The following is a 14,616-nucleotide window of genomic DNA, read 5'->3' as shown; positions in this document are numbered from 1 at the left end:
AAACCTTGTGGGAGTTGTTATTCACCCACAGATTATTTCGAAACATTATCTAAGCAAATTGTTGAGATAATGAGTTCGATGAAATTTTTTTCACGACATTGGTGGGGGAATTGAACCCAGATTTGCCAAATTTTATAATGATAACAACACGTATGATGGGGGGTGCTGCCCCCCTTGTATTGAATGCATTGATGGTATGGGAAAACAAGGTTGGGCTCAGGTTTATCAAAGAGGGCATCATTCAGTCTTATTTTATTTTGGAGCGGTCTTTAAATCCGGATTGAATCTCGAATTTAAGTGAATGGTTTTATCTTTCAAAATCCTTATTGACCTTTTGAGTTGGGTATGATCGGATACTTAAACATGATTTTTTTTATCGAATCTACATTTTATCAGAGATTTACTTGAAAATGTTTGAGAGTCGATTACATATGTGGATTGCTTATGTGGAAGGGTGAATATCCTCACAACTCTTAAAATTTATACCAACACAATTACATGTTATCTTAAAAAGTTTACTGCAAAAATTAGAATTAAAATAAACTGAATCTAACGATAATAATTAGAAATGGACCAAGTATTAAAACGGACTAAAACTGATAGTTTAGACACTAAATTTTTTTTAACGGGTACTAAAGTGAAACAAAATTAAATATTAGGTATGGTTTTAAAAGAATTAAAATTTTAAATATTAAAACAAATCATGATTTAAGTATTAAATGCGTAATTTATCTAAAAAATAATTAAATGAGTAAAATAAAACTGCACGAGTAACTGGGTGATTAAGTACTTAGGGGGTGTTTGGATGGTGGAATGTGGGATTCCCATGGGAATGAAATCCACATTCCCCTGTTTGGTTAACCCGTAATGTAAGATTATTAATAGTGGATTTTTTTGAGTATATTACCGGAAATGTCATTACTTCACTTTCTTTAGGTATTGTTGGATTACCAACGTTTTGGACTAAAATACCCTTAATTTTTTTTAAATATATTTCTTCTGTCATTGAATAATAAAAATTCTACAAAGGTTAAATTACAAATTTATCCTTAAATTATTTTAGATTTACAAAAAAATCTATAATTAAAATTTTATATGAAATCCAGGGGTTAAAATAAAAAATGTACCCTTTCATTAAACATTTTTATATTTTAAATTTTATAAAAAAATTATATAAATTTTATGAATTTAAATTTTTTAAAGAAAATATATAAATATTTTCTAACTTGTTAAAAAAATAAATATATAATAAGGACAATTTGGTTAAATATACATTCCAATAATCTTTTATTCCTTTAACCAAACACGGTAATATTACGTTCCTGCTAAGCCAACCAAAAACAAAATACAATATTCTCAGTAATCATATTCTCTTGTAATCTTACATTCTCACTGATAATCTTACATTCCGTTAATCAAACGCACCCTTAGATTTTCCTTCCTTTTAACTTGTAGAGACGAGTATAAATGATCACGTGCGACATTCTTAATATACAATTAAAAAACACGTTATCGATTTGTTATTAATTAAATAATAAAATTGATAAAAAAATTTATTATAAATATTATTATTTCTATCGATTTTATTATTATTATTATTATTATTGTTGTTGTGAGTTTTATCAATTTTGTTAACAGAACTTCCCAGAGACGAGCCATGCGGAATATGTTGGAGATGATGGGCTCATGACACCCACAGCACCAAAAATCAAAATTTCCCTGCAAGTCCCCCAACCTTTTTCCATTTTCTTCTGCAAACGAAACCTAATCACTGTGTTCCACCTGCAAACTGAAACTCCGACGGCTGTGGTTCTTATCACGTACCCCCAATTCCGCCGTAGATCCGCTCCAAACCCTTTTCAACGCCGTAACTGCATAACCCTTTTGGATCAATTCGGGTCAGGATTCATAGATCTCGCCATTTTATCTGATACAAAACAAAAATGTCGTGCTTGGCTCTCTCTCTTCAACCAGCCAACGGATCCGACATCCTTCTTCAAGCCCGAGAATGGTTCCCTCCTGCCCGTGCCCTTATTGCCCTCCATGCCTTCCGTCAAACCCGTTTTGCCTTCTCCAACAAATCCCCTTCCTCCGCCGCCGCTACCTCCTCATCCTATCCTAGTGCTGCCACTGAATCCATCGGTGACGACCCCCTCTCCGCCTCCAGTGGCCAACTAATCGTCGGCGTTGAAAGTAAGTACCGCGTTGTTTACCGTCTCGTTAACTCCATTTACGTCCTCGGGATCACTACCGCTGATCATGATAATTCGATCAACGTATTTGAGTGCATCAACATCGTTAATCAAGCCGTTAGTGTGGTCGTAACGGCCTGCCGTGGCGTTGATGTCACTCCTGAAAAGCTCGCCCGGAAATACGCTGAGGTTTACATGGCTCTCGACATCGTCCTTCGTGGAGTCAGTAACATCCGTCTCGCTGCCATGCTTTCCTATATGCACGGCGACGGGCTCGCCAAGATGGTCCATTCTGGACTCGACACTGAAGCCAAGATCCGTGGTGCTGACGCATGGCCTGCCGTCGAGCTCCATTCCGCCGAACACCAATCCAACATTGAAGCCTTTTCAAATGCGAATTTCGAATTGCCTCCGGAAACTCTAGCGGCAGGCGATCAGAAAGCTTCAACACTTGTACCTCAGAGTACACTTGAGCAAGACGAGAAAATGATTAAAGCAGAGGAATCAGAAGCAGAAAAAGATCCTTTTGCTGCGAGTGAGGCCGTAAATAAGCAAGAAGATTTAGCCGGAGGGTTCAAGAAGGCGAAGGATGCATCGGCTAATGATTTAACATTGGCGTTGGCTGGATTAGAGGTGACTACACTGCCTCCTGCTGAAGCAACCCAGTCTACGGATATTACTGTTGAAGGGTTTGAGGGGAAGTATGGAGGAATTGAGTTCGGCAGTGAACAGACTACACTTGGAGAAGCTTTTGAAGGGTTTAGTGATGCTTGGGGTGGAGGCTTGGATGCTTCTGAGTTTTTGGAAAATAAAAAGGTTAAGAAACAGGAAGGGCTTAGTGGGCTTGAACTTTTGCAAACCGGGGATAGTGCTGCCCCTCCGACTGCTGCCGGTGCTGATGGAGGAAAGCCTCTTGAGAATCTTTTGGTGAAGACGACCGAGATGAAAGGTCCCGAAATGTATATTTCAGAGGAGATCAGTGCCGAGTTTAGGGAATCATTGCTAGCTAGAGTTGGATTAATGGGTGTGGTTTACTTGAGAACGATGCCTCCTAAAGTTTCCGGTGATAAAGATACAGAGTTTTCATTTCGTGTTGAAGGAACAAGTTCTGTTAAGAGGTTTGTTATACAGAGTTCTTGGGTTAGTAGCCTAGGAAATGGAATGTTTCATGTTAGAACTGCCCCATCCGAGGATCCTATACCTATTTTGAAGTATAGTTTGTTACCCAGGTTGACACCGTTGCCTTTGAGAGTTAGATTGATAAAGCGTCTTAGTGGGACATTACTCTCGGTGATGATTCAGTATGCTTCAATTCCCGAGTTACCAGCACCATTGACCGATGTAACTTTTGTCCTGAAATTGCCGGTTGATCCAACATTGTTAAAGGTTTCACCTAAAGCTGTGTTGAACAGACCAGAGAGAGAACTGAAGTGGCATGTTCCGGAAATTCCACTAAAGGGTACTCCTGGCAAGTTGAGAGCAAGGATGCCGTTGGATTCCGGTGACATTGATGAAGAACTAGAAATTGTGGGTTATGTTAAATTTTCAGTGCAGGGAGCTACTTCATTGTCTGGGGTCGGTTTGAAGCTTGCTTCTGAGGGTAAGACAGATTTTTATGAGGTGAATCATCGGTATCAGAGTGGGGTTTATATTTGCAGTTGAACCCTGATAAGATTGTTATTTCCATTCAAATTTGTTGGTTTCTTTTACTATTCTTTTTTCCCCTCGTCGAGATTATAATTGATTAGGTCACTTTTGATGAATTACTGGATATTGTGCTTGTAATCTAGAACAATTTCTGTGAAAGCTTCTGTTTCTTGTTCTTGACCATTGATTCACACTGGCTGCTTGTGAAATATTATTGTATCAATTTGCATTTTGGATTCTCTCTTGGCGTGCAAGCATTACTACCGATTTTGTTTCAGGATAGCATCTCTTATCTTTATTTCTGGAACCCCTCTGTGTTTTAACTTTCTGCCTCTGGTTTAGTTGGTCATGATGTTTAAAAGCTACAATAATGGTGCTGTTAGATTTAGTGCAAGTACAAAACTCTTCTTTTGTAGTGGGATAATGAGAATTGGTGACCTAGCAGATGCTATTGAGACCAGCTAGAATTTGGTGAGTTGAAAAACTATTGTTCCTATGGAAACTACAGTCTCAGCTTTTACTTGAAATAATTTTGTGATTTAGGGTTTTGTTCAATTTGTAGTAGCTCTAAAATTGTGCAGCCTTTGCCTTTCTCTTAGGCTATAGAAGATGTATATTGTTAAGAGATGGCTGGCAGATGATGTATATTGTTCCTTTGATTTTGCATATGTTCGAATGGTTTGCTATTCAATAGTATCAATTCCATAAAATATATACTCTCCTAATTTGGTCATTTTTAGTCATTGTAGCTAGAGGTTCAATTGGTTAATTAGGCCACCAATCGAGTCGAATCGGCCACAACTGGATTGATCGAACTTTTTTTCCTTTAAACATTAATTGAATTGATTTTTTTTAAATCATTAATCAAATTGGAAAAAAAATAGTTAGTTCGGTTGATTTTCAAATTAATTAAGTTTTGTTCTAAGTTTTTTTATTAAGTTTAATAGAGGTATTTTGTCATTAAGGTTAAATTTGATTGGTCTTGAAAGTCTAACAAGTCTAGTATAGTTAACAAATAGTTGGGTCTTGACCCATTGTTTAATGGGTTTGAGCTTCATATATATATATATATATATATATATATATATGTAATATATTTAGTGTTTTAATTAATTAACTGATTTTAAATCAAAATAAATGAAATTGAACTTTGAAAATTTTCTTTATAGTTAACTAATCTAATATTTAATCATTCAATCAATTAATTGAATTAAATTATTATTTGATTGGTTACTTCAAATCCATTAAAATAAGGTGAAGTGTGACCTTTGGATGAATGGCAATTGCACTCACTTTATTTATTTATTTTTTGCTTATCCCCGACCAAAAGACAAAAAATAAAAATAAAAATGAATGAAAAAAATCTTGACTATGATGGTATGTAGAAGAAATTAATACGTTTTATTAATAGGATGGAATTAATAGTTTAATTGTTATGAACCCATCGATTGATCTTCATTATGATTACAACATATTTAGGGATACAAACAGGACTTGAACCCGATGAGTTTCAACTCAATTCGATCTGATTGGGTCGGATTTTTTTAATTTCATATTCAAGTCAACTCAATTCGATCTGAGCAAGAAAACTATTTGAATAACTTATTTTAAAATTGAGCATAAAATTTTTAAAATTTATATTTTAGTCACTAGTCCTGTTTTTTGGGATGTTACAAGGTATGTTGAGTTGTATTAATTGGAAATGCCATGCAACAAAAATGAAATAAAAGTTACTCTTTATTTACTTTAATATTTTAATATTAATATGTGTTATTTAATTATAATTAAACTAGAATAATTAGTAAGCAACTAACAATCGATTGAGTGTAACCAAAAATAAATTAGATGCACTTAATTAAATCACTTAAATAAATACTTAAATTACATATGAATATTTGAGTTTAATGGGTCAATTCGGAGGCTTTCGAGGTCGAATTTGGTAAAACGGTCTTTGGATTTGGACTCGGGTCAAAGGTCAAAGTCAATGGGTTTGGTCAACGATCAACGGGCAGGTTAACGGTCAGACCAAAGTCAAAGGGTCAGACTAGTTCTGGTTGACTCAGGTCGTTTTGGGTTGACTTAGTTTGATCCGAGTTGACACGGGCCGGTTTGAGTTGACTAGAATCGATTCTAAGAGGTTCCAAGATTAGGGATGAGCCCCATGCGCACACGGTGGCACGTGGCGGAGGCAATAAGGTAGGGGCGGCATTCGAGCGATCTGAGAGAATCCGAACACCATTACTAACCCAAAACAACACACAATTTAAGTTAAAAATCATAAAAATCGAACGAAAATATTCTAACATCTTACCCCGACGACGAACGACGAGGAAGGTAACGATGACGTGACCCACCAGTTGGGTTTCGAGTGCACATAGACAATAAGTCCAACTACAGTAGCGGTGAGATGAGCCGATAACCGAGGCGACCGAAATTGAGGAAAAATCGAAGTAGCTGGGGTTTTCAGCGAAACTTCTACGGCTTCTTCATAATGATCAGTGGGTATTCAACGACGATGGATACGGAGGTTTGATTGGGTTGGTGAAGCGCGCCGTTTAGGCTGAGCGATGATAACCACCTGTGTTCGAGGATGGAGATTCGACGATGGAGCAATACGAACGGTCTTTACGCCTTTCACGACGAACGGTGACTAATTTAGGACGTCTGACGATTGGGGACGTGTCGCGGGAGGACACCAGTTCAAATGGTGGCGACAGGACACATCAACGGTGGCCGGAGCAGGGTGGATCGGTGAAGGGGCAGCGGTGGCTAGGGATCGAGAAATATTAGAGGTTTATTTTGGGTTTGGTTCACACTAGGGGTATTTGATTTTTGGGATTAAAATCGAGCCTAAAACCTCAAAACTCATTTTTATTAATTTAAAAACTTAGTAGTGGCCTAGCCTAATCGGTAGAGTCATGGATGGCCGTGTACTAGGTTAGGTGTTCAAAACCCATCAACCACAGTTAACCTATAAAACGAACAAAAAATTAAAGTTTAAAACGAAAAAAATAAAACTTATATTTAGTTATTAATATGAAACATTACAAAAGCGAAGGCCCTTCCCATGCAGTTAACCTATGCGCCAATTTCAAAAACCCTAATTCTAAAACGACGTCATTTTAATGGACATATATAAGCCCCTTTTTTAGGCTAAAATCCACTTAGCCTCATTTGGTTTTGTTTCTCAAAACAAGAAACCCAAATGGTTCTCTGGAACCTTTCCCCATTCCCCTCGTCAGCATTCAATATTTATAAAAATGGACGAGTCTCTGCCATACCAGCCGTCGTTAGATGGCATCGACCATCGCTCGCCGTAGCTGAGGAGAAAGATAACTACACCAAATGACACGTCTCAAAGCCTACAATACAAATCCAAGGCCTGTTAACCTCAAAAGTGGATAAAACGACGACCTTCCTTTTCTCAGGTGAAGAACAAAACAAAAGATAAGTCATCCTCTCTCTTTTCTTTCCGATGCTTATTGTTTTTGGGTTTACTTTTTTTTTTTGGTTTTGAAATCACTCCTTGGTTGCTTTCCCCCCCCCCCCTTTGGCTGCATGTTTTATAGAATGATAGTGGTATTGTTTTGGTGAAGGTTTGGTGAGGGATAGATGATAGAAGCCTGGGTAGTTGGTGAGGAAAATTTGTGTTTTTGATTCTCCATATTTTTCGGGATTAGGTTTTGATTTGTTGATATATTTATTTTTATTATTGTTGAAACAGCGGTGGCTTAGAACCGACGTGACGGCAACAACAATGGCTCTTTGATGCCGGCTTTCATCTTTGGCAGTGACGGCGGCTACTTTCCTCCTTGACAGCGGCGACGACACTTGACTAGGGTTGAGAAACCCTAACTTTTGGGCAATCTGGACCGCTAATTCTTCCCCTGATCTGACGATCATCTTTGGGCGGCGCAAGAAAAGTTGCTAAGAAACCTTAATTACTTCTTGGATCAGCATGTGTGGGCCAACCAGTTGGGCCCTTGTTTTTTATTTGTAATTGCGTTTGTCGAGTTGTAATAATTGGACCTGTCATGTAACAAAAATGAAATAATATTTATTGTTTATTTTCTTTAATATTTTAATATTAATATGTATTATTTAATTATAATTAAACTAGAATAATTAGTAAGCAACTAACAATCAAAACTTATATTTGATTGAGTGTACCCAAAACAATACACTTGCATGTGTACGTAGAATAATGGTAGCAGGCATTTGACGTAGATAAATATAATTATACCAACCTATGACTAATAATAACAATAGTTGTAAACTCAATCTAATATAAATTGAAATAAATCTTAAGCAAGACCCGAACAAAAATTGATGTCTACATATTATATATATTATTTAGCTAATAGGGTTGTTTAAAATTTGATTTTAACTGAATAAATCAAAAATATTAAATATTTAATATATATTATTTATAAATTTTAATTAATTCGATTAATCGACCCATTAACCGAACTTAGTTCAGTTTTTTTTTTGAAAAAAATCAATTTGATTAAGGGTTCAAGAAAAAATAGTTAATAAATCTTGAATAGTTTGATTCGATCGATTAATTGAATTAAATGATCAAACACCCCTAATTTTACGTGATAAATTTTCAACCTAATATATCCTTTTTAAGATTTTGGCACAATTCATTAAATATATGCCACCCCGTCACGTTATACACAAAAAGGGAGTTCAATTAACTATTTTTTTTCTTCCCATTAAGAGATATTATAATTGCCGGCGTTATCATTGTGAACAAAATAAGTATATGGGGGCACAACTGCCTACTTAAACCTACCTTGCTTCATCCATCAACTTCATTCATCTTTATTTCCCCATTAAAACCCTTTAAGATGAAGCCAACCTCAAGCTCCCATGATTGCTCATCTATGAGTTTGCACACCCAATTAAGACTATAATCGAATCGAATTCGAGTATTGTTAAATTCGACTCGAGTTTTATTTATAAAACAATGACAAATCCACTCTTGTCCTAGAGTGGGTATAGTCCCACCCTAAAATCCAAATTTGTTTTAATTTATTATACATTTTATTAATTGTGTCCACGTAAAATCTTATTTGTGCTCATTCATACGAAAATTTTATATTATTTATGTATGGGTTTACCGCCCTTCACTCAACACACTTTTACACGTAAATTAATATCATAAAAGTTCAAAATCAACTCCATCAATTTATATAATCAAATTTATTATATGTTATGTAACTAATTGCAAATAATTTAGCTATCAAAATTTTCTATTTTATATATTTGTTTTATAGATAAAAATGCTGTTTTTATTTGTTTAATACATCTTCTTCTTCTTCTTCTTTTTTTTTTACAAAAATAGTGACTTCTTTTATCTTGTTTTCTTTTCTTATAAAAATAGTAAAAGTTATTTTTTTCATCTTCTCTCGTGTAAGTTTTGATTTTAACTTTATAACTTTATTTATTTTTCTCTTTTAGAATTGGTTTAATTGTTGTTTCTCCAATGCCCAATATATATATATATATATATAACTTATTGTCCGACTAGGGCATAATGGTTAGAGGTGCTTAATGAGTTGACTAGTTCGTGAGCAGCTCAAATTTGATTTGTTCAAAATTTGGTAAAAGTTCGAATCGATTTGACTCGAATTGAACTCGAGCTCGAGTCAAGACTTTAATGAACTGAGTCGAGCAAAGTTAACTCGACTCAATACGTTCGCGGGCAGCTCGTTAATTTCTTTTATTTTTTTACTAGTTATCTTAAAAATTTACTAATTTACTAATATATGATAAATGACTAATCTATTAATTTTCTAATAAAAATACTAAATTATTAATTTGTAATATTATTATTTTACCACACCCAAAAGTTAAGCCCTAATTATTATTGTAATGTATTTATAGATTTTTATTTTGGAGTTTAGAGTCTGAATTTATTTCATACACTCTTTTGAAAATTTTTTTTGGTTAAATTTATCAATTTATGTTTATATTAAGCTCTATACAGTATTAGTAGATTTTACCTATAGTTAAAAAAAATTGGTGAGCTTAAAGAGTAACGAGGCGAGTAAAAAGCTTAATGAGCACCAGTCGAGCAACAAGTTTTTTTAATGAGCAAAAGTTTAACGATCTTAACGAGCAACGAGTCGAGCAATAAAATTTTTTAACGAGCACGAGTCGAATATTGTCTAACTCGTGATCGACTCGCTCGATAAACACCTCTAATCCTGATTTAATTAAAAGTTATTTTCCCTTTTATCACTAATCTCCTTGATGAGTTTTTTTACATAAATTTCAAATCAATATAATTATCCTTTTAATTAGTATTATTATTTAATGATATGATTTTTACACACATAGAGCATAGAATTAAATATTTTTAATTTATTACACTTGACGTGTATTATTATTATTCAAATAAGAAATGAAATACAATGATTATATGAATATAAATTAATAAAAAGTAAAATTAATTTAATTGTCATCTAATAATTCTTTAATAAAGAAATACATTATAAACTACAACCTTCCACGTAATTAAAGCAAAATGCAAGACTTTGATAAATTTATAAAATTTTAAAAAAGTAAAATAAATTATTAAATATTGATAGGAAATTAATATAAAGAAAATATATTAAGTATACGAAAGTAAAATTAGGCTCGAGGCATCCACAACGATGTGGCCACCGCAACGCTACTATGATCTCTGCAACTCAACGCCTTTAACAAACTCCAAGAAGAACCCTTAACGGAGCTCCGGTCACCAGAAACTTTCTTCCCGTTATCTTCCACCGTCGGAAACATAACCGACGGATTCCGACGGAACTGCCGGCTTTTGATATCTTTAAGCTCCATTTCCGGCGGAAACTTAACCATTCCAAGCATGAAAACGTACCACCTCCGCTTGTTAACTTTCATCGCCGAGATGTCGGATTTTCTGGCGCTTCTTTTCGAAAGATTCCTCTCCATGTCATGACGGCGGAGCTTTTTATAATCCAATGAACGGCTGTTTCTGAGACATTTATAAGCGTAATCTTTGGTGCTGTCGGAGCGATTTATGGATTCGCTGCGTAACTCGGAGAATGACTCGGATCGTTTGCGTAGAACGTTGTTCTTGATCTTCTTTTCTTCAAAGGGGATGTGTTGTTGTTGGTTCAAAGGGATGAGTTTGCCGCAGAAGATTATGTCGTCGGCCGGGCACATATCGTAGGTGAGATCGCTGAGGAACTCGAAGAACTCAGGGGCCGACGCGGATGATGATCTCCGAGTTAGGCCCGGGATGTTTTTGGCATCTGAATCTAAGGGAAAGTCACGAAGAGAAAATGCTTCTTCTTCTTCTTCTTCTTCATCAGCATGGTTTTGATGAAGATGAGCAATGTTTTCTCCCATGTTTCTATGTGCTGGAGAGAAAATGGAAAGATTTGATAGGAAGACAAGTTTTAAGGCAAAGAAAATATGTGTAATGGTTCTGATAAAGGATAATATATATATATAATTAGGTGTTATTATAAGTAGAGATATAAATGAATAAAGGGTTTGATATATGAATTGTTTGTATAATGTTCGTTTATTAAGTTAAATAAATGAGTATGAATAAAATTTCCATGTTCATTTACTAAATGAACACGAACGAATGTGTGTTTAGTTTATTTATATTATGAACAGGATCGTTTATCGAACTCATTTATAAGTTCGTTTATCATGTTCTCCTTTTCCTTTTAGTTTTTTTTTACATTTTAAATACTGATGAAGATGGAGACTAAATTGAACATGAAATGAACTTTAAAATTCAAATAGTGAAGTCTAAGAAGCTAAAGGACTAGTGGCATAGTTTTACCACTTATGAACATATAAACGAATAAGTTCGTGAACATTAAAAAAACATGTTCACGAACAATAAATAAATAAACACAAACATCTTCAAAAACAAATAAACGAAGATAAATAAGATATTAAAATTTAAATGAACACGATTTGAACATTAATACTTTAAAAAATCAAGAGATGAATACGAATATAACTTTATTTATTCAATCTCAATTCATTTATACTCTTAATTACGATACATTATAGGTTTAATTTTTTTATATCTATTAAAAAAACTCATACTATATAAATAAAATTGATAATTTAAAACCGCAAGGAATAATAGCATTTTCTTTTATATTGAAATCAATAACCCTAATAACTTGTGTGTTTGGGGTGGGGTGACTCTCACATTTGAGCTTCATCATTAATGACATCAAAATAACCATTGCTTGTCCATTAAGTCTGTTTGTCATACACATACACTTTATATGTGTAAACAATCATTCACTAGAACAAAGTTTAAAAGTAAGAAAAAAAATAAAATAAAATGTATAATATTGGAAATTAATTATCCCAATTCCCTTTAGCATCTAATTAGTTAGAGTATGCCATGTAACAGAACTCATTTATAAATAAAAGCATAGTCTTAACAAATACCTCAACGTTTGATTAAATAGTAAAAAGACCATCGGTAGATGGAAATCGTTAACAAACAACTAACGCTCCAAAATAAGGGTCTTTTTACTCTAAAATGAAAAATTGAGGGTCGAAATGCTCCAAAAAAAAATAAAGAGCAAAATAACTATATGACCAAATGTCAAGGACCTTTTTACCTTGAATTGAAACATTATAATTAAAATGTTTTTTCATTTTCAATTTTACGCTTGAGTGCAAATAATAATTTTACCCTTATTAATGCATGGGTTCCACTCAATTATATATTTACGTTTTATTTTAATAATTTAATATTAACATCATTAAAAAATAATTTATTGCTTAATAATTTGTTTTAATTATTTAAAAGTAAATAAAATTTATGGTTTAAAATATTGAAATATTAATAGTAAGTTATTATAAAATATATTTTTATTATAATTATATTTTTATTTGTATTTTTTATACTTTTATGATAGTTTAATAAATTCACTTTAATTTGTAAGCATTAATGTATTTTTTGTAATTTTTTTTGTCAAAACAAATATTTAAATTATTATTTCGTACTGATTTTATATCCACATGTTAAAAAGTATTGATAATATATTTTCCTTAATAAAATATTTCATTTATAAAAATATTATTTATCTTAAAATATTTTTATATTTTTATTATAGTTTAAATGATATATTTTATATATCATAGTATTAATAATGTAAATATAATTTAAATTTTATATTTTTAATTTATAACATAACATATATAATAAACATTTTATATTTTTAAACTCACTTTTTAACAACAATCACAAACAATTAAATTTTAAACTACACTTCTAGACAATACTTTTAAAAGTGTCTTTTAAAAGTTCTTCTCTACCATACTTTTAAAAGTCATTTTTCAAAAGACCCTTAATCAATAACTTATTATCACAAATCAATACATCAGAACCAGGAACCAATAGATCTAGTCGATGAGACTAAATCTCTTAAGTAAGGTTAAAGGTTCGATTCTTGACGATTGCAAATAGAGTGAACTAGGTTGGGAGAGTTGATATTGCCTCTGTAGTACCCGATCTAGATTAGTTAATCAATAAATCAGATACTGATGGTTATACCAATAAATCAATACATCATAGAAGAAAATAAATTAGCAAAAATAAATGGTTGAGATTAAATTTTTTCTTCAATGAATATATTTTATTTTTACTATTAATTTTAATTATTTATTTTCACTCAACCATTCATATTACGGCAACCATATTACGAGGCATAACCGTTATTTAATTTAGAGAAAATCGCCTCAGTGACCAAAATTCCCATATAATATACGATTTTAACTAACTTTTTTCGGATTTGCCAAAATGACCAACAAAATCGCAATGCGATCGCTAATCGCGATCTCCATTATCGCAATTCGCGTTGCGATAGTTGAAAATCGCGTTGCGATGTCTACAGTGTCGTTGCGATTTTCCTAATTCGCAATGCGAATAAGTAAATCGCAACGCGAATTGGGAAAATCGCAATGCGATAATGACTATCGCAATGCGATACTTACTATCGCAATGCGATAATACAAAATCGCAACGAGATACTAACTTTCGCAACGCGATTCTGACTTTCGCAACGCGATAATACATAATCGCAATGCGATTTTCAAAGTGCCATTAATATCCTGGCCAAGTATTTTATTTTTAAATTCCAAACATGAATATTAATATATTAGAACACTGAACCGTCCACAGTATATCCCGTAATCGCAACTCATAACCTAAAACCTAAAATCACAACTCAGTCCCATCTCCATCTCTCACTCTCTCACCCATCTCCGACGAAATCCGTCCCCATCTCCGGCAAAATCCGTCTATCTATCTCTCAGAGCCACCTCACAATCAGAATGGAAAATCAACCAAATCAACCAACGAGGTTAGTTTTTTTAATTATTTCTTTTTGAAATTTTTGCATTTTATTAGGTTTTTCATATTGAAAATTGATGATAAGTTTACTGGTAATTTCAATAATAGATTAACCATTTCATTAGATTTCTTATTAAATCAACCGAGAATCGCAACGCGAAATGCAAATCGCAACGCGATTTTAGTTTCGCGTTGCGATTCTCTCGTTGCGATAGTCATTTTCGTGTTGCGATTTTCATTTCAGAAACTATTCTTCTTCTGCAAATTGAAACTTGAATGAATTGCATTACTTCAACCAAAAAACAAAGACAAATACGAAATTCACAGTGTTGCAAATTTAAGTTTGAAGAATAAACTACTACTCTTTATGTTTATTATTGTTTTTGGTATATCTTCACAGTGTAGTTTTTG

At 33.2% G+C, this 14,616-nt stretch overlaps 2 protein-coding genes across 2 annotated transcripts; one reads left to right on the top strand and one right to left on the bottom strand.

Annotated features, from left to right (window-relative positions):
• The first annotated feature begins 1,708 nt into the window (after positions 1 to 1,708).
• Positions 1,709 to 3,951, top strand: LOC120145069. Its single transcript, XM_039158971.1, has one exon. The coding sequence runs from the start codon at positions 1,944 to 1,946 to the stop codon at positions 3,852 to 3,854; it is 1,911 nt and encodes a 636-aa protein (XP_039014902.1). The 5' UTR covers positions 1,709 to 1,943; the 3' UTR covers positions 3,855 to 3,951.
• Positions 3,952 to 10,481: 6,530 nt separating this feature from the next.
• On the bottom strand, positions 10,482 to 11,216 carry LOC120145639. Its single transcript, XM_039159433.1, has one exon. It carries the CDS (start codon positions 11,214 to 11,216, stop codon positions 10,482 to 10,484), a length of 735 nt encoding a protein of 244 aa, XP_039015364.1.
• Between the last annotated feature and the right edge of the window lie 3,400 nt (positions 11,217 to 14,616).

The sequence above is a fragment of the Hibiscus syriacus genome, unplaced genomic scaffold (genome assembly GCF_006381635.1).
Source record: "Hibiscus syriacus cultivar Baekdansim isolate YM2019G1 unplaced genomic scaffold, ASM638163v2 tig00110893_pilon, whole genome shotgun sequence".
Lineage (NCBI taxonomy): Eukaryota > Viridiplantae > Streptophyta > Magnoliopsida > Malvales > Malvaceae > Hibiscus > Hibiscus syriacus.
Note: the sequence above shows the minus strand (reverse complement) of the source record. Positions and strands in the feature narration are given on the sequence as shown.

Bases quoted from the DNA above. Each gene is read 5' to 3' on its own strand.
- LOC120145069 (XM_039158971.1), top strand. From the start codon at position 1,944: ATGTCGTGCTTGGCTCTCTCTCTTCAACCAGCCAACGGATCCGACATC.
- LOC120145639 (XM_039159433.1), bottom strand. From the start codon at position 11,216: ATGGGAGAAAACATTGCTCATCTTCATCAAAACCATGCTGATGAAGAA.